The following is a 25471-nucleotide window of genomic DNA, read 5'->3' as shown; positions in this document are numbered from 1 at the left end:
ACAGATACTCACATTTTCCAAACTTCCAGTAAACTTAAGGCAACACATGATGCATAAAAGAATAATTATGCTTCTAAGTGTTTAACTGGTTAAATTTGCTCTTGCAAGGCACTCTCTCCACCTCAAATTCACATTTAATGAGTGATCTAAGATAAACCGAATACAGGCTTGCTGCAATTCAGTGAGTACCTTTGACATGCCAAAAAATTCAGTTTCTATCATTGCGTACTTGATTTTTGCATGTGCTTATCCAAATGTAACTAAGATAGAAATGCAATACTGATGACCTAATGGTAAAGAGAAATGTCTAATTCTGAAAAGATATATTATTGAAAGGAGGTATTTAGTGATTATTTACTCCATTATTGCAAAACTGCCAAATCTCCCTTATTAAGTCTAATTAAGGCCATTGAAACTTGCTACTTTTTTGGGGCAAACACCAAGTGCCAGGAGAAACATATTTCCGTGGCTTGGGTTGTCTGGTTTGCCTTTGGAAAGTTGCCAGACCTCATTTGACCCTTAAAAATAAGTTTTAACCCTAGTAGCTGGACTAAGTCACTATCATTTAGATGAGCACACTGCAGCTCAAACCTAGGTCAAGTGAAGGAATTCTGTTGCCACTTGACAGCTCTTCAGTGGCTTCTGGGAAAATTGTTGGTGTTCTCAGTAAGTTTTCTAGTGGACAGGCACATAACCTAAAGTTTACTGCCACAGTGTGCAGTGCTCAGCAGAAAAGCAAGGAGCTGAGTCATCAAGGAGACAGTGCCTTTCTCAATACTGACTTAGAAGTCAGACTTGAGACACTGAAGGAAAACAATTAGATTCAAAGCAGTTGAGTACATTACTATTTATTACCCCTTATTTAGTATTTAGAACTAGCTATCTTCCACCAGTTAAAAAGAAAACTCACTTCAGAGGAAGGGATCTTCTGAGCCATTGCTCCAATTATCTTTGTGTTCAGGCAGCCTGCCAGAACTCATCAAGGAAACTTGCTATTACCCATTTTCCTGCTCCATCTAGTCATGAATTCCACTTGGAGTTGTCTTAGGCTACAACAATCCCAGCTGCTACCAGAAGCCATACCTAGTTTGGCTTCCTAAAACTAAATATATTCTCTACTCTTATGTTGCACAATTAATCACAAGGTTCATTCTGACCTTGTGCACTGTGAAAAAACCTACTGAACAGACACCTGTCTAATTACCTTCTTACCAACACATTACTGCTCCAACACATACACAGGAAGAACACAAGGGCAAAAACATGACAAGGGGAAAGCAGGGACACACACAACAGGGACAAAGCAAGAGAGAAATTACATATACTGAAATCTCTGACCTGGAATTCATTGAAACAGCTGCCACAGTACAGCTGGAATATCACCTTTCCTAGCTTCTGCCTTCCTGACTGGTACACTGGTATTTCCATCATCCCCATCACAAAGAAGCTGTATTATAAACTATTGTATGGAAAGATAAAATATTTTGCTGTTTGAAATATAGACACTACACAGAATGTTTATCAACATCCATTGTCTGTCCAGATTCCTGAGAAACTGCTAACCACTTTGTGCTAAAATGTAGTATACTTATCCCTGTGTTTAAGGAGCAAGATATTGAAGAAAAAACATATTCTGACCTTAAGGCACTGATGCCAAGTTCAGCAACAGTCAAAGCTCTATCAGCAAGAAAGCAATGAGCTTGTTTTGTCTCTACAGAGCAATAACTCTGTAACAAAGCAGCAGTGGAGCCAGACAGAGGAACATTATGGAATCACAGCTGAGAGCCCTCCTGTCCTGTGGCCCATTGGACATAGTTTTACTTTCCTTATTTTTTACCTCATTAGCTCATAAACTAATGCCTTGCTAATAGATATGAGGAGGAGAAAGATGCTGAAATATTCTATATTATTTTTAATGGCATTTAATACACACCAATTATTCTGCAGGCTCATTTAGCACCTAATATTGAAGAAGCATTTGAATATTCTAGAAAGTAATATAATCTAGGCATCTCTAAAGATAGTCTTGCTAACAACCTTTGTGCAAGAGACCTGGAATATTGCCACTAAGATGCCAGCCAGTGGTGGAGACCAAATGAATTGTCAGATTGCACCAGCTCCCTAGTGTGCTCATGAGCAAGAAAAGTCAGCCTATCACTATCTTCTGTCTGCATACAAGGTGGATTTATTTGTGAGATCTGACTAGGTGCTACTGACTTTTTGCCTCTCATTAACAGTTAGGAGGATCATTGTCCCATCACCTCTTTCTTTTAGGACACTTTATGGTTTCTTTGAATGCCTCGACCTTAAGCTGGCATCTGAAAGATATGTTTCCCTCTCTTTTTTTCTAAGGAAGTGTCATGGTTTGACAAAAACACACACAAAATTCAAAATGAAAACCTTCCAAAGCATTCCTCCTCCCACCTCCCAACTTCAACAAACCACAGTGAGACACAACCTGGACCCCAATCAGGTTTCCACCCTCCAGACAATCGATACTCAGTCCATCAAGGGAGAGAGGAGTCTCTTCTGTGCCACAGACCCCCCAAGAAACACAGCTGCCACATCCTGTGCTTCCATGTCACTCATGGCACCGCCCAGAGAAAAAGTTTGCCAGTGGTGACCCTCTCCTTTCCATGCACAGTGCTCTCACCACCAATGCATGGATGGACAGACTGCTTTTAGGATTTTTCCTTTCAAGGATGCCCTGCCAAGAGGGGAAAATACAACAGTTCAGTTTTTCATTTTTGGGACCACAGTCCCCCCCATTTTCCCCTGGGGCTAAGGGTCCAAGAACAGAGGTGTTCTTCTTCTCTGAAGACAGGGGGCACCACCACAAACCTCCCTAACTTTTCTCTGTTCGCTCCACTTCTGTCTTTTCCCAGCTGAAGCATGGTCTCTTTGGCTCACCAGCATCCTCCTAAAATACAGTCTCTCTTGGAGGAGAAGATCAGTTCAGTCTGTGGCTACCAAGAAAAAGTCCAGCCAAAAGCCACTCCATCATCTCCTCCCACCTAGAATTCCTCCTTCCAACATCCCAGGTCCAAGCTGTCTCTCTTTTTCTCTTTCAAACCGAGGAGGAGAAAAATTTCACAAAGCTTTAATTTCTCAAGGAAGGGTTAAAAGTCCCGACTCCCAAGGATGGCTCGCTGCCCAGGCTCCAGCTCCCATGGGCAGCTGGGAACCTTGCGGCCTCCCCGCTCTTCTCCTTCCCCGCGGCGTGCTGCTGACAAAACCACCGCTGTCTCTTTCGAGAGAGAGAGAGAGAGAGAGAGAGAGAGAGAGAGAGAGACACTCTGGGGGGGGAATGGAGACATCCCAGATTTCTCCACCCTTCCATCTGCAGAGGGCCAGGCCCGGTTCCAGTCCCTCCACCCCTGGGCCTACCTCAGTCAGGCCATGGGCCTTCCCCTCCCCCACCTAGCCACGGGCCAGGCAGGGGAGAGTCCTGCACTGACCGCTGACCGGAACCCAAGAGAGCGAGTTCTCCGGGGAATTCTGCTTTTAACCCCTCTGTGTTCTCAGAGGCGTGTCCACCTTCAATTTGTCAATATCCAAATTGACCTCTTCCTTCTGAGAAATCTCTTTTTCCATGTCAAACCACGACAGGCAAAAAGAGGGCTTTTCTCTTAATTTTCATTTTTGCTAGCATACAGTTCTCAAGTCATTACTAGTAATGAGTGAATTGTTAATGTTAAAACTGCTTTCAAAGACAACCGAGCTGCAAAGCTGAGAGCCTTGTGTCCCAGCCTGCCTGTGTACCTTTGATTCATAATGTCAGACAGACTGTCCCACACAAGGATTTGCCATCACTCTAAGAAGCTCTGCCTTGGTTGTCATCCCGTTGAGCAAAAGCAGCATCATGTTAGAAATAGCTATATCATCATCCCTGATAAAGTGCCACTTCCTCATTCATTTTCATCAGTTCTAAGAGCTCTTACACTTCAGGCAGCAGCCTTCAGAGTACCACAGAAGGACTAAGTTCAGAGCTTCTCACAAAATTGCTGCAGACTTCTTCACACATCAAGCAATGCCACTAGCCAAGAACAAAGTGTAGGCAATTTTGGTTTATTAACATCTGTATTTCCTCCTTGATTCCATCCCTCAAGTCACTTTAGTAAGATCCCACAGCACCATGGATGCAAGTTCAGAAGCTAAGATTTGGTCTGGCCTTCCCATCCACCCCCCAAATTCCTTCACTAAATTGATTAATTCCTTGAATCAAAAAAAAAAAAAAAAAAAAAAAAATCAGCCTTTTAGACTAATGGCTTCTTATTATGACATTGAGAAAGAGGAATGCTTGAAGAAACCTAGCTTGAAACTGGTACTAATGCCTCTTTCCCAAGGCAGTCAGAAGGAACCTCTAAATCAAGTTTCAAAGATGCCTCCTTTGCAATGAGAGACTTTGTCAGGCTCAAGGGGCAGTAGAGACAAAAAGAAACCCAAACAACACCATTCTCTGAACAGCTTCATATTAAAAAAAAAAAAAAAATCAAACCCTGAGCATACAAATTCCATGCGTCCATGAGAGCGATAAGTTGATAGAAACTTATTAAAAACCTTCCCCAGATAGCATATTTGAGATAGATAAACATGCTTCAGTTTATCCAATACAAAATATAAGCATGTCTGGGTACAAAGCAAAACAAGTAAGGGAAAAAATGTGTTATTTTCTGTGAGTCATTGACCTCACCCTTTCAAATCTCTCACCTAATGGACCTTCCAAGTTCACATAGATAGAGGAAATGAAAAAAGAAAAACTTAGGGGAAAGAAGGAAAAAAAAATCAATTTAACTTTTAACATTTCTTCGATGCTTCAAAGGTCTCAGCTATGTAGTTCTATTAGATTTGTGTGTGTATTCTTGTAAAATGCATGTGGAAAAGCCTTCACTGAGTTCACTGCATGAGACTAAAGAAAACGCAGACTATGAATTTAGACTTTAATCTTTTTCTTTCCTGGAAAGCTATCTTTAAAAAAAATTTTAAAAAAGTTTAAATAAACTATATATAGATGCTGGCAAGTGGCAAGGCTGAATACAAATCTCTTATGCAATACAAATATTTTGCCACTCAGCTCATGAGAGCGCACAGCAGTATTCCAGTCTCCCAAACGGAACTGCAGCAAGCCTATACATCCTCACAGTTGGTACTGGCATTTATAATATCCATGAGGCAAGTTTATAAGCTTATTAAACCCAAAACACAGAAGACAAAAGCTGACAGTAAACATGGAAGAAAAAGATTAGAGAGGAAATGACAAAGGAAAACGAGAGTCAAACATAAGAGTTACAGCATACATGGAGGGAAATTACCAAGGGCACGCTTTAATACATTAGAGCAATTTTTTTCCTGCAAATGTTGGATAGTCTAGACATACTTTCAAGCATCATTCCTGATAGTTAATCCCTCAACTCTGCTAGTGGTTTGACAGGGTTGTAACATTACAAACAAACTTTATTATGCGCTTATGTTTCCCTCCCTTCTCTAAAAGGAAATCAAGTGTGTAGAGCATAAGGTGCATTTCATATGATTTGTTAGGATGATCTCCTCCTGACTTAGGAATTCATCTCCTATTAACAGACAACTGCAGACACACACAGGAAGAGGGGAACACTGCTTGTATGTATTAGTTATACTCCATGAGCTTTTTCTTGCTCACTTTCTAATGCCCTAGGATGGAGCAAGCAATAACCACTGAAAAGAGTTAACCTTTTGTCTATGTGTTCTTCACTTTTACCCTCAACAGTAGAAATTCAGTGTTGAAAAATTGAAAGACAGAAAACATGGGAAACTTTGCAAGCAAAATAGCCATATTTTTATATGAAGATAAGGCTCAAAATTCTCACAATACTTTGTGAAAACAGGACTATTAACTCTGGGAGGACAGTGAAAAAGGTAGCTAACAGTCCATGAAGCACTTAGCCACTTTTTTCTCATCCTAATCTGAATACAAATTAAATTAATTATTTCTTTTGCTTTGGTTTTTGAGATCGAATCACAACTTAATGGAAGTTTCCTCTCTCAGTGAACAAATACCCTTCAAAAGGAAAAACCAGCATGTCAGATCAAGGGTTTGTTCAACATGATATTTTAAATTTTTCATAGTGTCAAGGGGGACTGGTGGTTTTGAGTTTTGTAGGTTACTGGGGTTTTGGTGGGTTTTTTTTTAATGTGTATGTAGAAAGAGGTACAAAAACAAAAGTAGAGGCTGGAAGAAAGCAATGCCAATGTAATCATTACTGAAAAGATGCCTGAAGAGTTTTTGAAGACAAAGTTGCTTTAGTTTAAATACATTGTTCTTTAATAACAAAAGCAAGCCATATCCTTGTCTATAGTCAAAATGACTTTTAATTTAGATAAAGTAACAGAAACCCTGGATATCATTCAAATTCTTATAAGGAATCATTAACTATGATATGGTTTCCTGGCTATCACTTAAGAGTTTCTGGCTTCAGTTTCAATTAACAAGTTTTCCTGGAAGTTTTGATCATTGCAATCACTTCACAAAGAAACCCTGGGGCAGTGGGGTCAGGGGGAAGGCCAGCATAGGAGAACAGACTTCATGTGTTGCCAAAGGGCATCAAACACCCACACTTGTAGCTTAAGTGACAAGATTCAAAGGATAGGAGGATCCAGCCACAATAATATCCCCAACAAACCAGAGAGGCACCAATGCATTAGAGGAGGCATAGGTGTACAAGCTCCTCTGTGAGCAGCAACTGCATCCAAGAGTTTGCCACAGGATATCCTGCAACAACCTCAGAGACCAGCATGACGAAGCTGGTCTAGCGCAGGTAGGTAATGCTCTCGGATCCCCTCACAGATTCGTTTTAAAAGGAAGCATGTGTCAACCTGAGCTTCATATCCTTTTTGACAAGAGCATATTACCTGATGAGGCTGTGAACTGGACCATCTGCTGTAGGAAGGAGCACCAGAAGTCTTGTTGGCTGTAGGTCTCTGCAAAATAAAAGAAGGACATGTCAAATATTCACCAACATGTCTGCCATACACACTGGCAACTTCTCCAATCTCAACCACGTAGATATCCATAGCAAAAAGAAAAAAAACCAAAACCCTAAATAAGAGCCTCCAGAAACCACAAATATGAGACACATGCACTAAAATCACATAGATGGAAATTTGCAACAAATGCTCTGTTCAGCCTTGAACCTCAGGACCTCACAATTTGCAGTTTGTCCCCTAGACTGCATATTTAAATGCTGAACCCCAACCTAAACTGAGGCTAAAAAGCACTACCTATCAGGCATACAATTTACTCAGTTTAAGTAGACAGGCTGTAAAGGAAGAGCAACTCTCATCGTCTCTCTGGACTTGTGGAAAGCCTATGACACAGTCCCACATCAGACCCTTGTCTCCAAATTGGAGAGACAGATTTGATAGACAGATCAAGCAGCAGATGAAGAACTGGCAACAAGGTCACACTCAATTGTGGTCAATAGCTCACTGTTCAAGGGGAGATCAGTGGCACATGGTGTTTCTCATGGGTTGGAAGGATTTGTATGTCAAAACAAAATAATTGTTCTTTCAGAATCATTTCACCTTACCTAAGTTTCATTTTTGAAATACATAGTGGATTATTTATAGACCAACTTTTTTCAGAAAAACAGCCTTTATGATTTATCCCTACATTTTTCATCCACTTCTCTATTTTTTCCCCCGAAAGCCCTAAGAAAAAAGACCATACCATGTCTTTCACATTTACAGCATATTTCCATATCATGTGTCACATACAGACTTAACAATCAAACTGCCTTTGATATTGCAGAAGAATCAATGCATTATGGCATCAAATAGAACTCCATCAATTATTTTATTACAAATTATCTCTGGTTTCAAAATTATTTTATACAATCAACTTAAACAGCATCTACTGCCAGTTTAAGCTAGCATCTGGTGTAACAGAAGACCTTCAAATCCACTCCTTACTTATGTGAATTTGGTGCTTCTCAGAAAAAATAAAAACAAAAAACCAACCAAACAAGAAAACAACAAACCCACTGGATACCACAGCCAATAACCAAGTTTCTTGCAAGCATATCACTACTACACTGTGTAAGCTCATGTGTTACAAAATCTTCATCACAACCAAGCCACTTATATCAGGAAGACAGGTGGGTTTAAGTTTCTTTTGCATGATATCTGAATTCAAACAGACTTTCCAGACATGAGATACTAATTTATCAGTACATTATGTCACCAGCAGGATACTAATAAGGGGAACAGCTTCATATTTGAACCATATGGACATAAATTACTAAAAAAAAATGCAATTGTGACATACATGTGAGATTTATACCACAATGTAGTACAGTCTTTGTAAGTACAAAAATAAATAGCTTATGGCTTTTAACACCCAAGGATATAGTACATTTCTATGCCAATTATAACCACCAGGGCTTATACATCATTACATATTCTAAAGCTGGCATGTCATTCTAACTAATGAGAAACAGCCACTGCTGGAATTGTATTTGTGTGTTAGTCTATCAAAAAGCTGTTCTTTTACAAATTTAATTATTAGTATTACTGTATAGTGTATTTATCTTCTCCTAGACACCCTTAAAAGGATAGGCATTTTTAATATACAGATACACCATATAACAGAATAACACTTTTTTTTTTTTGATAGAAACTTCAGAAAAGACAAAGTACACACAATGCTGGTCTCAGCTTTGTGAAAAACTATCTCCATTTGCTTCAGAAGAATGACCAGCCAATCTCTGAACAACAAGTTGAATAATGAGATAGCTGGAGTTTTTTCTAGAAGCACCTGGAAACTGTTTTCCAGTAAGATGCCTTTCCACAAACACCACACACCTTTCTTAATTAATATATATGAAATGTATGTCTGCCTTTAGTGTCATCTAATGAAGCTGCAGCTTCCTCCTGTCTAAACTCATAAATACCAGTGTTGGGTTTCATTACTCACACCAATACGTTTAGTAGGTACATTTCCTACACAGCAATCACTCTTTTGAACTTTTCTGTCTGTTTCAAGGACATTCAAAAGATAAATATTCCACAGAGAAACAGTACTGCAATATTACAGAGAACCAGGCAAATCCTTTCCTGGACAAACACCCAGCAAACAAATACTTCCCAAGACAAGACCAGAAGATTTTTTTTTTTTTTAACTTTACAAAAAAGAAAACACTAGTGCTTCAGAAGTATTTATTCGATGACTTCTATCTTCTAATATAATTAAGATGAAACTTCTAAAAAACTGCAAATAGTAGTATAAAAGACTTTTTCCTACCCTCCCAGGCTTTTTTTTCCCCTTCTCCATTCACAGACCAAGAAACAGGTTCGCTTGTACATTCCAAGGCAACCAGATGACCAGGTTGTAGAGCAAAGGCTTGCACTGCTCAGAAGCTTCTGTATCTATTCAGAGTGGATTCTGAAATATCTAGAAAATACTTTCATCCAAGCTTCTGTCCAGGTTCTAAAGGGCAACAGGAAAAAATCTGAAGGCCAGGCCACAAGCCCTGGTCATCTCAATGGTTAGAATATTTAAAGCAAGTGACTTAAAATGTTATGCACGAGCAAACTCCAAATGCACGCACCCCCACCCCTATTTTGCTGCAACCAGTAGAAATTAGACACCCACCTACCTCTAGGAATATGTCTCTTAATACCTAGGCAGCATAGGTCATAAGCCAGACCATATTCTCTGCTGGATGAGTAGCTTTTGCATACAGCTTGCACCTCAAAGACCTCAAGGTGTTGCATTTTCACAAGCTATTTTACCAGGGAGAACACAGGCTGCATTCAGCCCTTTAAGCCACATCCCTTCCTTCAGTTAAAATCACCTCCCACATCACTCCTCCTTTTGAGAAAGAGGGAGCATAAACACAGGATATTTAAGAATGCTCCCTCTGGCACAATTAGCACTTCAGCACAAGCCCTGGACATAACCTTCCTCCCTGGTCTTATAGAGCTCCCTAACAGCATCACTGTAACAACCTAAACCAAACCACCATCAACACTTACAGAACCTACAGCAAGTCCCACTCTTAGCCAACTTTATACCCATTCTGCTTTCCCAGCTCACTTCAGCTACCTAAGCTGCCTCACAGCCATATGCAGATATAAAAAGCTCCTCCCCAACTATTAATAACTAATTAAGACTGACTTCCCTAATTACCTGCTCATCCAAAGTGTTCTTTATGTCCTGGCCATTTCCCTCATTCCCTCCACCTGTGAACAGAGGTCAAACTCACTGAGCTGCAGGTGACTACCAGTTGTTTTAAAAGTTTTGCTGAAAATTTTAGAAAGGTTTAAGAATCACAGTGGACTGTACTTGCAAAGACAGTAAGACTAGAAACTGGATGTGTGAGATGGAAGTTGTGGAAAAATGGCAGTGTGGTCTGCACACTGCTACCCAGGCAGCAGTCAGTGTGAGAGGAGAAAATCTGATGTAGATTCAGGTGCAATCATCAAGCAAATAGCCAGACCTGAGCGTGAATGTGAGGAATGCTGATAAAACATCAGACTGTCTCCAAATCCTAGTGAGACCAAGGAAAAAGAAAGTACTTCTCATAGCAGTAAAGTGGCACACACAAAAGAAGAGCAAATTATGCAGCATATGTGCAAAGATGCTTTTTTAATATGCAGCTCACAAGAAAACTGTTTTCTCAGAAGATTCCTACTACTGAACACAGTAAATAACATAGCAAGAAGCCAGGAAAAAAATCTTTTCAAAGAAAACATGGACATCAATACAATGGAGTATGGCTCAACAGGAGAGTTCCGGCAAATAAGTGTTACTATTTCATTCTTGGGATAAGGCTACTAGTGGCTGCCTGCAATACAAGCCAGGAACATATACAGTCCCTAGATAATTCCTCAGTCAGTAAAGGAGAGCTTCAAGATAAGGCCACACTTCAAATTTATGAAAAAAAAGCATAGCCCAAAATTACAAGTGTCATTAGTCTGACAATATTTCTAAAAGCCGAAAAAGGAGTAATATTCTGATAACAAAAGCAAAGTTAGTAAATGGTTCTACACCCAAATAAACCTATAAAGTCTTGTGATGAGTGTGGCAATTCATCCCATTAGTCTGGAAAAGTATCCTGAGATGGGATGATTTACTCTCTGGAAGTACCTGTCTCTCCATCCACTCACTGGAGAGAAAGGCTAAGCAGGCAGTTTAATTGAGACATCTAACTGGGGATGGCTAATGTTAAGTGAAATTAAATCTACCCACACTCCCTGTTCTCCTTGCTACCAAGGGACCTAAGCAATTTGTCCTCTTCTAGGTTTCAAAGGGCTATTATGGTAGCAAATTTGTTATGCAGTCTGGGTACTTGCGAACTGCCCTGTGAACTCCCACAAACTGTGTTAATCTTCAAAATGCAGCCATTGATAAAGACATGAAATACTGTCTTGACTTGCAGGACTTCGAAATTTTTGCTGGGCAAGAACAGGAGAAAAGAATTTTCTTTATAAATAGAGAAAATAAGATATGAAAAGAAATGGAACATATGCTAAACATCTAGTAAATCAAAATCTTTTTTCTTTGAATAAAATCTACTTAGACTTACACCTGTAGTACTCTGAGAATACAATTATAGTTACATGAAATACCTGATATACCACCAGTTCCTGGGCACTTTGGCTTTTAGGCCTAAAACCTTGCTGGCATTCAGCTGGCATTCAGCTGGCATTCTAGTTCATCAGGTTTACAAAAGATTCTTCTTTAAAGAATATAGAGTCCTGATGTTTATGTGTACGTGATTATAAAATTCAGGATATATTATGCACTGTCCAATATCTAGATCTCTTTTTTCTAGTATTTGCCATGGAATCTTCCTGATTTTCTCTTAAATACAATTAAAAAAAAAAAATTCCTGAACAAAGTAATAGAGACAGATGACAACTCTGTAAGATATTAAGTTCTTTCTCTGAAGTTTGCTTTTTTTATTTTTTTTTTTAATGGAGTTTTGTATATCTGTGACTTTTGCAAAGAGAAACCAGCAATGTTATGTCAGAAAAAAACAATATTCAGGGGGTGCTTCTTGTGAGACATAGGCCTTTGGGTTAACTTGTTTGTTTTGTTTTTTTTTTCCACAGCAGGAATTTATGAAGAAAACACAAGTGAAAAATAAAGTTTTAACTTCTGATACTATAAGGGCTATAATATCCTTTATTATATCCTTTGTCCAGGAACAAAGTCCTTTTGACATTAACCACAGCAGACTGGAGCAGTGGGAGCTCGTTTTTGAAGTACTGAGTTTTATTTCTTTTTAACTATTGAGCTTATCCCACAACAATGCAGTAAAAAAGAAGAAAAGTTATTAATTTCTATTACAAGGTAAATAGAAATGGTGACAACTTAGCTGATACTACCTGATCAAAAATGGTGCTTAGAGGAATTACAGAGTCTGAAATTTGAACCAGTAATATCTCATGAAACAACACAGACTTCATGCCTACATATCAATCCATACCTGCCTCTGGTCTGGCTCCAGACACCCTTAAGCCATGCTGATTCTCTGTGTGAGGTAAGACCTCACACACTTGATAATACTAAATCCTTTACAGCCTCTTCCTCACAAACATCATCTCAAGGGATCAGAGAAGCCAGCTCAGTGGAAAGGGTATCTTTGTGTTTCCAATCTGGTATCACACCTGGCTCCACAGGGAGACAAACCCCACTAAAGCCTGTTCATTACAAATGTTCTGCTCACCCATGAAGCCATTTTCACTTTTGTGCAATAAATACACACAATTCCTTGCTCCCTTTGAAACCTCATCCCATTTTTCAACAGTACCAATACTGTGCTAGAAATTCATAGTTAGTGCTCTGGACGTAAGACTAAACAAATTCCAAGTTCTTTAAATATCTATGTTTTTTTCAAAACCCTACATGTTAAGAAACCCCCAAAACTCCCTGGAAAACTGTCTGCTTTCTAGTGATGCTAGTGCTAAAAAAATTGCAGAGTGGTTTTTTTGGTTTTTTTTTTTTTTTTTTTTAGAAAAAAGGAAGACAGGAAAAGGTTATATAATCAAATTAATAACAAGAATGTAATTACATTACAGCTGTGCAGCAGTTTTTGCCACTCAACAGTCAACACTGCTGATCATGGGGTTAGGACATGAAGCGAAGCACAGTGATGTTGACAGCAGTGGAAGGATCGTACGTGACCTGGCAATATGGTCTTCTCCTCAATGCAAAGGGTGCATGATGCATCCTTCAGCTTGCTTGGCAGCTGAGAGAATAGCATATGTCAGAGTGACATCATTGCTTTGCAGTGATGAGATGTTACAGGGGAATCACCAAGTGATTCCATAAAAGTGTAGAATCAGGAAGAAAACATTAAGAAATCAGCCAATCTGGATAGAATGGCAGGACATAAAATGTAACAGTTGCAAGAGGTAAAGTTTGCAAGAAATGAAATACATTTATAAGTTGCGTATGAAAAAGTGCGTAGTGGGAAAACAATCTTTTCTTAATGCTGCTACACAATGTCATTAGGGATTACTTCCTCTAGCTTACAGAAATCAATGTTATGACAGGAAGAGACAGAGCAGGAGAGATATTGACTGAGCTGTCAACTATAGGAGTACATCTCTCTGAACCTGTGGGTTTGGGCTTTGATGAAGAAAATGCATTCAATAGACACTTTTATAGGAACTCAGGCACTCACTCAAAGTACTCACATTTCATATCCACTGTCTAGTCATGACCATCAACATAGTGACTCATAATTTTGAGGTGAAATTGCAAAAAGTAGCATATGTCTATCACTCACCCCCATCCATGCATTCTTGACACCTAAAGATTTGACATGAGCTCTGATCCATGGTGCAGGGTTTCTCTTTGTCCACTCCTGTTTACTTATTTAATAAAGATATTAAAGAAGGAACAGAAGATAACTTCTAGACAAAGACAGAGTTAAAAATATCCTCTCTTCCTAAACTGTCTTAACACTTACCAACCAGGAGCTTTGTGCTAAAAAACTGCAGACCTATATGACCTCCCATAGGCTATTTGATTGTTAAAAGTAAAAATTAATATTAATTAATTAATATATTTTAAGTTTCAAAGTATGTATTTCAATGGTAATAGACATTTTATATCTCACAAATCAAATAAGAACTGATACTAGAAATTGTGTATTAGAAATCCATCTCAGACCACAGATACTTTAGCAGAACTGGCTGGTCAAGCTCAAGCCAACAATACTATAACCACTTTCCAATTGGTATCGATCAAGTGAAACACAGCATTCTTGAAATTACAAACAAGCTGAACAACTGTTACTGTTGGTGAGAAGCAATAACATATATCTTAGGAATTTTATATGGTGAAAGAAATTCTCTGTGGAGATGCTATAGACACCATAATTTGCTATGCAGTCAGCACTTCCTTCCAAAGCCACAGAGTTTGAAGATAAGCTGCAAAGAGATTGAGGAACAACCTTCAAGTCTTCCAGATGGAATTGACATAAAGTTGGCATTCTTACCCAAAAAAAAATGCACAATTAAAAAATTGTAAGAAAGTCACAAGACATAGAAACATGCAATTAGATAAGGAGGAGAAACAGCTGGAAAAAAAAAGAAGTAAGAGAAAAATATGAAGACATTCAATTGTTTGAGGTCAAGAACTCTCCCAAGCACTATAGAGAAGGTAGGGGAACACAGCACAGCCATATGAGAGAAAATTTAGTCATAAAGTGGCTTTCTAAAGCAGCTGCTTTTGTGGAACTAAGAATTAAGTGTAGTATTATGTTAAGCAATGTTCTATTACAGCAATCAGTAACATAAACAAAGAGCCAGGGAATGCCACAGTCCTGGATATCACCAGGATTCCCACTCCTATTGAAAGAATGCTCAAGGAAGTATAAGATGTGTTCTCAGAAGAACTTGGAGCATATGGCATTTTTATGTGCTTTGGATTCTCACCATTTTCCTGAGTAAATGAAATGCTGAGACATGAGGAGATGTAGGGGAAGTGGTCACAGCACCAAGCCTGACCATATTCAAGAAGTGTTTGGACAATGCTCTCAGGCACATGGTGTGACTCTTGGGGATGGTCCTGTGCAGAGCCAGGAGTTGGACTTGATGATCCTTGTGGATCCCTTCCAAGTCAGGATATTCTATGGTTCTATGATTCTATGACACAGACAGTCTTGGCTATGGCAGAGAGCAAAATGGGATTTGTTTTGTGGGACCAAACTTTCTTCAGTAGCTTGCACAGACCTGCAAAAATGGAATTAACAGGTCTATGTTGATTGGAGATAAAGGAATAACACCAAGAATGTAAAATAAATTGATTGTAATGAGAGCTGTTCTCTTTGAGCAGCTATTTTGAGAAAGATTATCTGTTCCATTTTAATAGCAGACAAGAAATATGGAAAGTGACCCAGAATCTTTGAGTAATATTGGGTCTGAGGTATTAAAAGATAACAAAGTGACCACAATGAAGACTGATACTGAGTAGGAAACCATCAGACATGCACTATAGAGAGTATCAAAAAACATTAGAAGAACAAATGCAAATATAAAGACAACTGATGCTCTCATAAAGGCATGGGGGGACCTTTCCTTTTTTTATTAATGTTCACAAAAGAAAATAAGAATTCAGGTTTATGCTTACATTCAAGATTATAATAAAGCCAGAACAGAGAATAGCCTTGATAAGACAATGCAAAAGACAACAGTGTAGAAATTAAAGTAAAATATGGCATACAGTAGATGTAATAATCAGAATATTTTACATGTGTTTCAGTACTGGGAGGCAAGGGCATGAATCATGAAGGTTCAGTAAAATACAAAAATAAAAATCTTTATTTGCAAACAATGCAATCATAGAAAGGTGGAGGAGGTACTATAATGATGTCTTTTATGGTGAGAGATAAAAGTGAATAACAAATGGTTATTTTCTAGATAAAGGAGTCATTCCCAGAAGAATCAAAATTTTAAAGTATTCAAAAGGCAATTAGACATTCAGGAAAAATGCCAGCAATTCCTGCTAAATTATTAAGACTTGGATGCAATAAGCTTACTCAAATTTTTTACAACCTAATTTTGATAATATTTCCTAAGAGCAGAAACACAAAGTCACAATTCCAATTTCAAAACCAGGATGTGTTGGAAAAGTAGGAGTTGTTATTATGTTTCAACCTCAAAAATCCATCTTTCATTCCTTTTACAGACACATACTCTTTAAACACAGGAAATAGTGAGTGATGGCAAATATTGGTGTCTGGCAAAGAATTCCCTCCCAGGATTAGTCACAAAAAATGAAAACAAGCAATGACTTTTAGTTGGGTGTTTTCTCCAGGGAAAATGCTGCTGTAAAGACAATTAAAGTGTAATTTCTTAGAGGATTTAGGAATAATCTAGTGGGTCCTTGGCCTGTAAGGAGAGTATTTGACACCTTGGAACATCACAGCACAAGCATGAGACTGTTTATTATGTAGGAAATTGGATGCTTTTCAAGTAGCAATACAATGAAATTTCTGCTCTGTTTCATAGCAATCCAATGCTAAAGTGGGAAGATGAAGAAGCCCCACACTTTTCAGATCAGTCCAGTCATTGGCTGGAAGGCACTGAAGCAATCTGCCTCGATTTCGGAATAAGAGACTGCTGCAGGAAAGACAAGGTCAGAAAAAATGGTGGGTTTGGATCAGTGAACATGAATGATATTCAAGGATTGTAAAACCAGGTAAATAGCCCTGTAATGATAAGATTCTGAGCAAGCTTTCTGTCAGGCAATGAGGTTGCAATGAGTTTGGTAGCCTAAACAGCTGACAGCTTTAAATAATAGTAGAAGTTTGTGGGAGGAATAAATTCATTTTTTTGCTGCTTTGAACCTAATGACAGAAGGAAATATTTCTATGTACAAAAGGCCCTAAAAAGTCACCAAATTTAAAAAAGAGATCTCTTGAATAGATTGGCAAAGGTATTGCCTAATCATCAGCTAAGAAAAGCTGAAAAATGGAAGGGGTGACATTGTACTGCAGTTTGACTGTAGTCAGTGCAAGCATAGTATGACTGGCATAGGTGACAGCTGCTGTGACTGGGATGTGGCACAAGGTTTGCTAGCTGTCAACCACCACAGCAAACTTACTGAGCTCCTGGGTACATAAAGTGATCTCATTTTGTTGTAGACATTTCTAGAGAGAATTACTTAGCTGACTGTTATGCACATGATTCACACCACCACTCTTACTGCCCAAGCAATGCGTGGAACACAGGTTGTTATAGGGATTCTAGTCAAGCAGGTGGTACTCTTTTGCAAACAGCATGCTTGTTTATGTAAATGCTGTGAAACCCTTCACCTATTGTCTCCACCTACCTTCGCTTCTACCAAGCAGCAGCTGGCAGGTGCTCCCTGTTCCAAACCCCTGTGCTCACTCCCTGTGCTCAATGAGAATTCCTTCTCCCCCAGACCTATCGTGCAATCTAAACCCCAACACCACAGAAGGTGAGACAGGCTTTCAAACCTGGCTGCCACTGCAAGAGGAGAGATGCAACATGGTGGATAGAGCAGCAATAACTGCAAAAATTTATCATCCCAGCTTCTTCAAATGCCCCTCCCTGCTCCATGATCGAGGCACACCAGAGCAATAAATTCTTCTAAGAGCCCTTAAATCTATCACACTAATTGCCAAATGCAGAGTAGCCATTCATCCTTCCTGCTAACATGGCAATGCGTGAATTTGCGGTAAGATTTTTTTTTCTAATGTTTCCTTATGATTAAACTGTAAAATAAAAGAAAATGTAACATCACTGTCTGCTTTGAGGCTAATGCTGTTTTTGAAGCCTGGAGAGGAGTTCAGCATGAAAATCATGAAAGATTAGGAGGACTGTCAGCACAAAGGGACAGATATTTTCCTGCTCTATTCACATGCAGTCTTAGCATTTAAAAATGTATGTGAATAACACTTATTTTTAGACTTCAGAAAGAATCAACAACACGCATATTTCCAGAAATTTCCTAATAACATTCTCCTAAAATTTCTTTCAGAAATATCGCAGAAAGTCTTCCTTCATTTAGCATTGAGAGTAAGTGAAATTGGAATGTATTTTACCAGAGGGTTCAAATATTTAAAATAATAATATCCTTTGCAGTTAGTTGATAAATATACATGGAGAGAAACTTCAATGAAAACACAGGTAATAATAAGAGGCAAACTTCAGATTGTGAGCTTCTCCTTTGTCAATTTGTTCAGCATATAGTAACCTTGTCAAATTAAGGAAATTCCAAGTGTATTAGGAAAGGCTGCCCTCTTCAGACAAACTTAATAAAAGGTACACAGAAGTTCCGAATGTCTTGAAGTTAAAATAAGAATGTGGTGAAATTAACTGTGCAGTACAATATTAGCATATTAACTTTCCTCTGCTTAATAAAAATTTGCTATCACATAAAGAAAACCATTTTTGATCATTAGCTATACATTAATGTGTGGTTTTTAGACTCTCAACAGACCCATTTAGACTGTTTCTGTAAGGCTGCTATAAGTTCAAGTCATATGCTGAAATATAGAGACATAATTAATTAAGAAATCTATTGAGTCTGAACTTCCCCTATGTCGTGTTTTGTGCTGTCATATGGAAAAATAACACATTTTGCAGTACTGAATTTCTGTCACAGAGGAATTTTCATTAAACATGATAAAATTACCTTTTTTTCCTCTTACAAAACTTGGGAGTTTAAATAGGTTTTGATCCTCCTAATGATCTGAACTAGTGAGTGGAAAAAAGTCTTTGTCATCATGATTGGTGCTTTATACTTGATGGCTATTTTTAATTTCATTCATGAACAATGAGAAAACAGCTTACTTAGACAGGAAGTAATTTTTTCTTTTCCTCACTATTTGTCATCTGAGTGTCTTCACAGGTGAAATTGTGGATTTTTATCTTGCATCACACCAGGTGGCAAAACACAGGGCTACCAGATATTTTCCTGGTGAATATCATAGAATTTTCATAAGGAAGGCCACCTGTATGAAGTAGGTAATTGTATTTGAGTTAATGACTGTAAATAACAGTTTTCAATTTACTGGGGAGATGAGGTGGACATAAATATTTTTTATTGGTGTTTTACTTTGAAAACTGAATCTTAGAATCTTCTGAGAGACCTAGAAATACACATTATGCTCCACAACACCAAACCTAATACTTATCTATCCACCTTTTTCAAGACCTTTACCAGGACCTGGAAGTACTAGAGAAAACAGCCATTAACTCTTCATATATCCCCCTAAAGTTCTCCAGAATAGGGAGCAGAGACAATGCTGCTAAAAGATGGTGCTAAGACAGAAAGATATGAAGGATTTAGCTGCCAGTTTGATAGATGTCTCTCTATTCATTAGAAAATTTTTCTAGCTTTTCAGCAAAGCCTCCAATGTCATGATGTCTCAGGAGAACATGCCTAAATGCCCAGTAAGTTTGTGATTGCAAGATTGCACTTTGCCTTGCAAAACACCTTTCTTCTTTTTTTATCTTGTCTCAAAGCATGATAAGTCCAATTCATTCTATATTCTGATCAAAAATTTGAATCATGTTTCCTTCCTCCTTCACCAGATCATAGAGGCTTTCTGGACAACAGGTAATTTCATATATCATGTCCCTTTCCACAGACAGCCTCTTCATTCTCTGAAACAAGCAGTATTTCTAAGTTCACTTTAAGAAACACCCCATGCTCTTAACTTTAACCATGTGAGGAAGTCTCTTTGAAGACTTGTGGGGCTTCTTTTCCCCTTTGTTAAATAGGATTTGGTTTAAGATGTACTTTAAGTTAAGAATTACTTAAACGCTTTGTTGAACTGAGGCCTGAAATGGGACTTTAATTTCCTTAACAACTCTCAGTATACCATTACTAGAATAAATGCAGAAAAATCAGACTTTCTGAAAAAATGTGTCTCGAGGGTGCTAGTACAAGCAAATTACAGAGCAGTTAAATAATGCCAAACTATAAATCTCATATCTACCAACACTTATCCATCTGTCTTACCAGTATGCTAAGAAGAAGGTCTTTTCTAAAGACTGAGATGTTAGAGCTGGAAATGAATACTTGCCTTTTAGTCCCCTCCTATGCTATGGTATTCAGTTTCATGTATAATTGATGGGCTGAAATTTTAAGACAGACTGAGTAAATAAATTATGAGTATTCAAAATATCACCCTTTTGCCAGTAAACCCCTGTTATTCTTCACACTGACTCAGCCGCCTCTCATGCTGCTATCTTTATTTATAGGAATAGTATTTTTTGTGATTTTGTAGTATACACTTACGAAAATTATTTCAATGGTAGTTATTTCAATGTCAAACATAACCATGATTTTTTAATAATCAAAACACAGTACCGCTTTGTTTGGGTATTTTTCCTTCATTCAATTGAGACATAGTGAAAAGAAAGACATATTAGTTGAATACCAACATTTTTTATGCTATTGCTAGTTCTTGCACAATAGAATTCCTAAGAACTGTGCTGTAATTCTTTCCTGCAGTGAAACACAGGGGTGTCCACATTGGCATTCTTGAATTTTCTTAGGCTGTTAAATCATAAGGCTGCCTGTAGTATGCAGAGAGATTGGGTTATGAATTTTCTAAAGTGACAGATCCTGTTATATAAGCCACTGGTGAGTCTGGGAATACCATTCAACATTTTCAGCTTTGGAATTAATTTTATTCTACTTTTTCCCATGAGAAAAATGAAAATCTTCACAATTTTACTGGTAAGGAGTGCAGTTTCCATGACAAAATCACATCCCTGGGAAAACCCCAAGTATTCCCTCCAGCTGTGGGTATACAGAGGTACAATCTGACCTGACAGCTGTGCACCTAATGTGACTTATTGAAAAACTCAAACAAGGATCCTAAAATTAAAAGGCTGCTGGACAAGATAGCTGCAGCATATTTGTTGTAAGAGGAAAGGCTAATGGACTTGAAAAAAACCTAAGAAATAATTTTTGCAGAATGCATTGTAAGCCTCCTGTATACAAAAATACTGGTCTTTTCTCACATGCAAGTCATCCCATTGCAATCAGGTCCAGGCTAGTGAGAGGTCTAGTCAGGTAAGCTCACTGTCCTTCAGTATTACAGAGGTGGCATCAAAAGTGAGCTGTAATGTAACTGTCTGATACCACTTTAAAAAGGTAATATACAATCACACAATTTAGTTCATTCAGTGACAATCTGTAACCACAGCTTACTAAATCCTTCCAGGACTCATAAAGTAAATAACTGGAGCAGTAAGAACTCTTCTACAGACAGCAACTCTCAATAAAAAAAATTTGAACAAGTAAATGAACACATGCAAGTTTATTAACAGAGCACAAGAAATGGAAATTTGCAGATAGACATTCATTTGGAAAAATTAGAGGAAGCCAGTGTAAGTTCAAAGACAAGACAATGATTACTGATTTTCCTTAACTAGAAACAAGAAAGCAACCTAACTCTGTGCCAAATAACAGCTGGTAAAGTCACTCAATTTGGCCTGTGCCCCTTGTACCTTGGATCTGGGATTTTCAAATTTCACTGGTAGATGAATGTGAAATACCCCTTTATTCCTTTGAAGAAGCCAGTCTGAAGCTGCAATGAGCCTGCAAACAGTGATTAGCATTTAAAGTGGCACCATGAATAATAAAATGTCTTTGAGCTGGATTGGAATTTTCTGGAAGTGAAAGCTACTCTTTACATTTACCTCACAGGAGACTAATTTTGGTCTTGTCCCGCTAAATGAGAGGTCACAAGGTATCAGCTACAATGAATCTCTCCTAGGCTCTTTGGGTAATACTTAATTCTTGACATTTCATTTGCGAGTTTTCTGGAGGCTGTAGTTTGTGGCTCCCTGCCCCGCTCCCTTCCAGCCTGAAGAGCAGCCTGTTGTGAGCCAGGCTGCGGGAGGCTGCAGTGCTACCTTCCTGCTCCAAAGAATTGCACCTCTTCCCAGGCAAGCCTGAATAACCATCTCTGAAGTTTGACTTTCTCACAACACTCAAAAATCCTGCTCCCCACATCTGGGCCCTGATAGAGGTACAGGGCTGTGAGGGTTTTTGTGGTATCATCTGCACCTTTCTTAGCTGCTGAGACAAAGTTCATGGCAACCACTTACAGTGCTCAGCTCAGTCTTCAGCCAAGTATTTAATCAGTAAATGTTGTATACCAGACTAGTTAAAAGCACTTAGGAAGGATTTATCTTGACATCAAACTGAAGCCTAGTAAAACCAAAGTAACAAATGAAGAAACCAGCAGCTAGGTAAAAGCACCTGATCCACAAGTGGGGAAGCGTCCAAACAGCAGTAAACTCTCATTCCTATCTGCTTCTGTGGCAGTAGGGTTAAGCAGAAATGCCTAATGGAAACAAACCTAACCTGGGCAGGCTCTTTCAGGAGAGCAAATAGACAGAAAGTCTCTTGATGCCCATGTAAACGTCATTACCTCTCTTTCCGCCTTCCGCAGCAGCCCACACAAGGGCTGGTCAAACAGTTCACAGAAAAGGGCAAGCACAGGCTTTGGAGCTGTACATCCCCCGGAGAACACCTCCTCTGCTCTGCTTTTTAAAAAGCACAGTCTCCTGCTTTTCTACAGTAATCTTGAAATCTGTTCCATTTTCCATGCTTGACTATAGAAATTCTCTCTGGATTCCCTGAAAGAAAAATATTAAGCAGAACACCCAAAGTTTTTTAAATTCTGTAGCACTTGAGTCTCTGCTCGCCACTCAGTGAAACACAGCAATTTAAAATTACTGAAGCTCTTAAATTAAGTGCTTAAATTTTAAGGTGATCACCACTCTGAGCATGTGAATTGTACAGCTATCTGAACTATCAAAGCTCTTCAATTTACTCCAAGCAAATCATTTTTGGAAGTGATAAGGGAGTCTGTGATTGCTCAGACTGCACTCATTTAAAGCTTCTGCTCAGTTTTCTACTTCTTTTTAAAAGTATTTGAGCAATTCTGCTAGCTTAAAGACTGTGCTGAACACATTTGAGCAGCTTGGGGGAATGTGTGTGACTTTTGTTTTGCTTGTAAGCAGCCATTTTGGATCAGTGTTTTCATTCCAGAGTTATGTCAAAGCAAGTGGTTTTACCTAACTCTTCAACGGTTGTGTGGAGATAAAAATTGAACACTCATATCCATTTTCAAAGTCTTCAATTCACTTAATAGACAATATACAATTTTCTGAGTGCACTGAAATTGTCATTGCTTTGTAGCTACAAATTGAAACCCATAATGCTCATTTCCAGGAAGCAATTATTATCATCTTTTTTTACCATACAATATATGTATTCTTGCAATTTTGGCACACAATGCCTTTTTCTTAAATGAACCAGTAACAGCTAGTTACCCTCTGTAATATATGATGAAATTCTTCCATTCCATACACAAACCTCTTACAGCTGTGAGGACTATAGAAACATAAGCGATTGTAAAACTCCTGCATGATTCTTTCCTGTATCATCCAAAGTAGGTTCAGGCCAGAACAAGGCCTTGACAGTTTGTTTTGTTCTTTAATTTGGACAGCTTTCTACATATTCCCAGAATGGTTAAATATTGCACTATTTCCCACACTGTATAAAGTTCAATTAGAAACATTCTTTCTGTGGGCTTTTTTCTTGTGCTTCTCCAACTGCCCCATGGCAGAGCTGTCACGGCTGATGCTCTGCTTTGAGTCACAACTCCCAGCAAATATTTCCCATTTTCCTTGCTGAATAGCATTAATGATAAAGCATAATTATCTGAAAACTCTGATGAATTCTAGTATTTGTTATAAATTAATTCCACTTAATGCCTCATATTTTTAAGGTACTCTATGTATCAGAAGTAACTTCTGAGCTGAAGAATTGTCAGTGAGCCTTCCACTTGTAGACCCTTGAAAATCAATTGTCTTTCAAGTGGAGGCACATTTTGGCTATTTGACAGCAGATCCTTTTATATAATTGTACTGACCCATAATCTATTGCAAAGGATGTGCATTAGCATTTGTGTGCTCTGCTTCCTAAAATAACACATGAGCTGGGACCTGGGGGGTTCTTGCTGCAATATCTGTTGGTTACTCACGCCTGATGGATAACCAGCTCATATTTATGATGCTAAGATGTCTTGAATGCGGTATGTTTGGGTTTTTTGGTTGTTGTTTGTTTTTTTTTCTTTTTTTTTTAATGACATTTCAAGGACTTCTTCAATGAGCAAAATCTGATTCCAGTGAGTTTCTGAGTCATATGGTGCTTGTGCTGTATCCATCTGCTTTTTCTTGTAATGGCCAGTCAGATGCCAGAGGTGAGACAATGCAACAATATTTGACATTTATCTATTATCTAATCATTCACTCAAGATTGCATTGATGTAACTGTGCATGCTGCACCTCAATATTTTTACAGGTACACTGTGGCACATCAAGATTTTTCAGAGTAATTTGTAAAGAAATCTGTCACATGATTTCAGAAAAAATATGAAGGTTTTTTTTGAAGCTGTTTGATGTTCTCTTGAATGATTAAACCTTTTGTGAAAAATTAGTTGGCAGGTTAATTTTCCATGGCAAAGTCCAGGCACTGCCATTTCTTTCATTTTGGTTTATATATCAATGTGGAAGAATTTGCCTGTCAACAGACGTGTAACAGTCATAGTTGCTTACTTTGTTAATTGCTATCACTGTTCACATCTCTATTCTTAGATATTTTGGCTATAATGCTACATTCTCCATTATTCTGTGGGATTTTTTCCTATTTCCTGCTTTGCCAGAAGAGTTCCATAATTTATCAGCCATCTTGTTCTCACAAGAATTTCCCTAGTGATATGAACTTCATCTGAAGTTTTCTCAAGTTTCTGAATGTTTATAATACCTTTCTACTGTACATGTAAAACAAGTGCAGTAATAGTAATTTCTGAACAGTCAAAGTCTTAAAGCATTAATGGTTGAGCTGGTAGAATCCTTTACTGCAGCTGTTTGACCTTCTTGATTAAATTATCCATGTTGTTCCCTTCATTTCTACTCATGTTGCCTTGTACTACACTGTCCTTAAAACTTTTTGCTGTCCCTTTTTTCAAAGGTATTTCTGAGCAGTTAATACTTTTCTTGCTTGTTTCTTTACTGTCCCTCAGTTGTGCAGACTTCAGAGACACTTTTCTGGAAATCAGTAACAGCTGGTGCAGCATCTGTGATATGGTCATTCAAAAAATACAATGGCACATGAGGGCTGACTTTTGCAGGACCTGAGCCTCAACACACATGGACTTTCTTGGTACAGCCTGAAATGTGGGATTTGTGTCTTGAATAGCCTTTTCCTTACGCTTTTTAAGATTGCAAAAAAAAAAAAAAGGCTTGGAAAAAAATTCCATGGCAATTTTGGCCCTGTTCTTTGCATTATAAACTGGGATCAAGCCATTCTAGACTATTCCTGGCAGAGCTTCCTTTAACCACTTTTTTTAAAACCTCTAATGAGGAGCCCTGAATGAGCATCCCAACACCACAATTGCTCACTGTTCCATCGTTCATA

At 38.3% G+C, this 25471-nt stretch overlaps 1 protein-coding gene across 10 annotated transcripts in view; it reads right to left on the bottom strand.

The window, feature by feature from the left end:
• RBMS3 (RNA binding motif single stranded interacting protein 3) overlaps positions 1-25471 on the bottom strand; it is a 757514-nt gene that overhangs the window by 589743 nt on the left and 142300 nt on the right. For all 10 annotated transcript variants that reach the window (XM_072925744.1, XM_072925745.1, XM_072925748.1 and 7 more), the window contains one exon: positions 6889-6957. In XM_072925744.1, coding sequence (XP_072781845.1) covers positions 6889-6957 — 69 coding nt within the window. The remainder of the gene's footprint in view (positions 1-6888; positions 6958-25471) is intronic.

Source organism: Taeniopygia guttata, chromosome 2 (assembly GCF_048771995.1).
Source record: "Taeniopygia guttata chromosome 2, bTaeGut7.mat, whole genome shotgun sequence".
In the NCBI taxonomy this organism is placed as follows: Eukaryota; Metazoa; Chordata; class Aves; order Passeriformes; family Estrildidae; genus Taeniopygia; species Taeniopygia guttata.
Note: the sequence above shows the minus strand (reverse complement) of the source record. Positions and strands in the feature narration are given on the sequence as shown.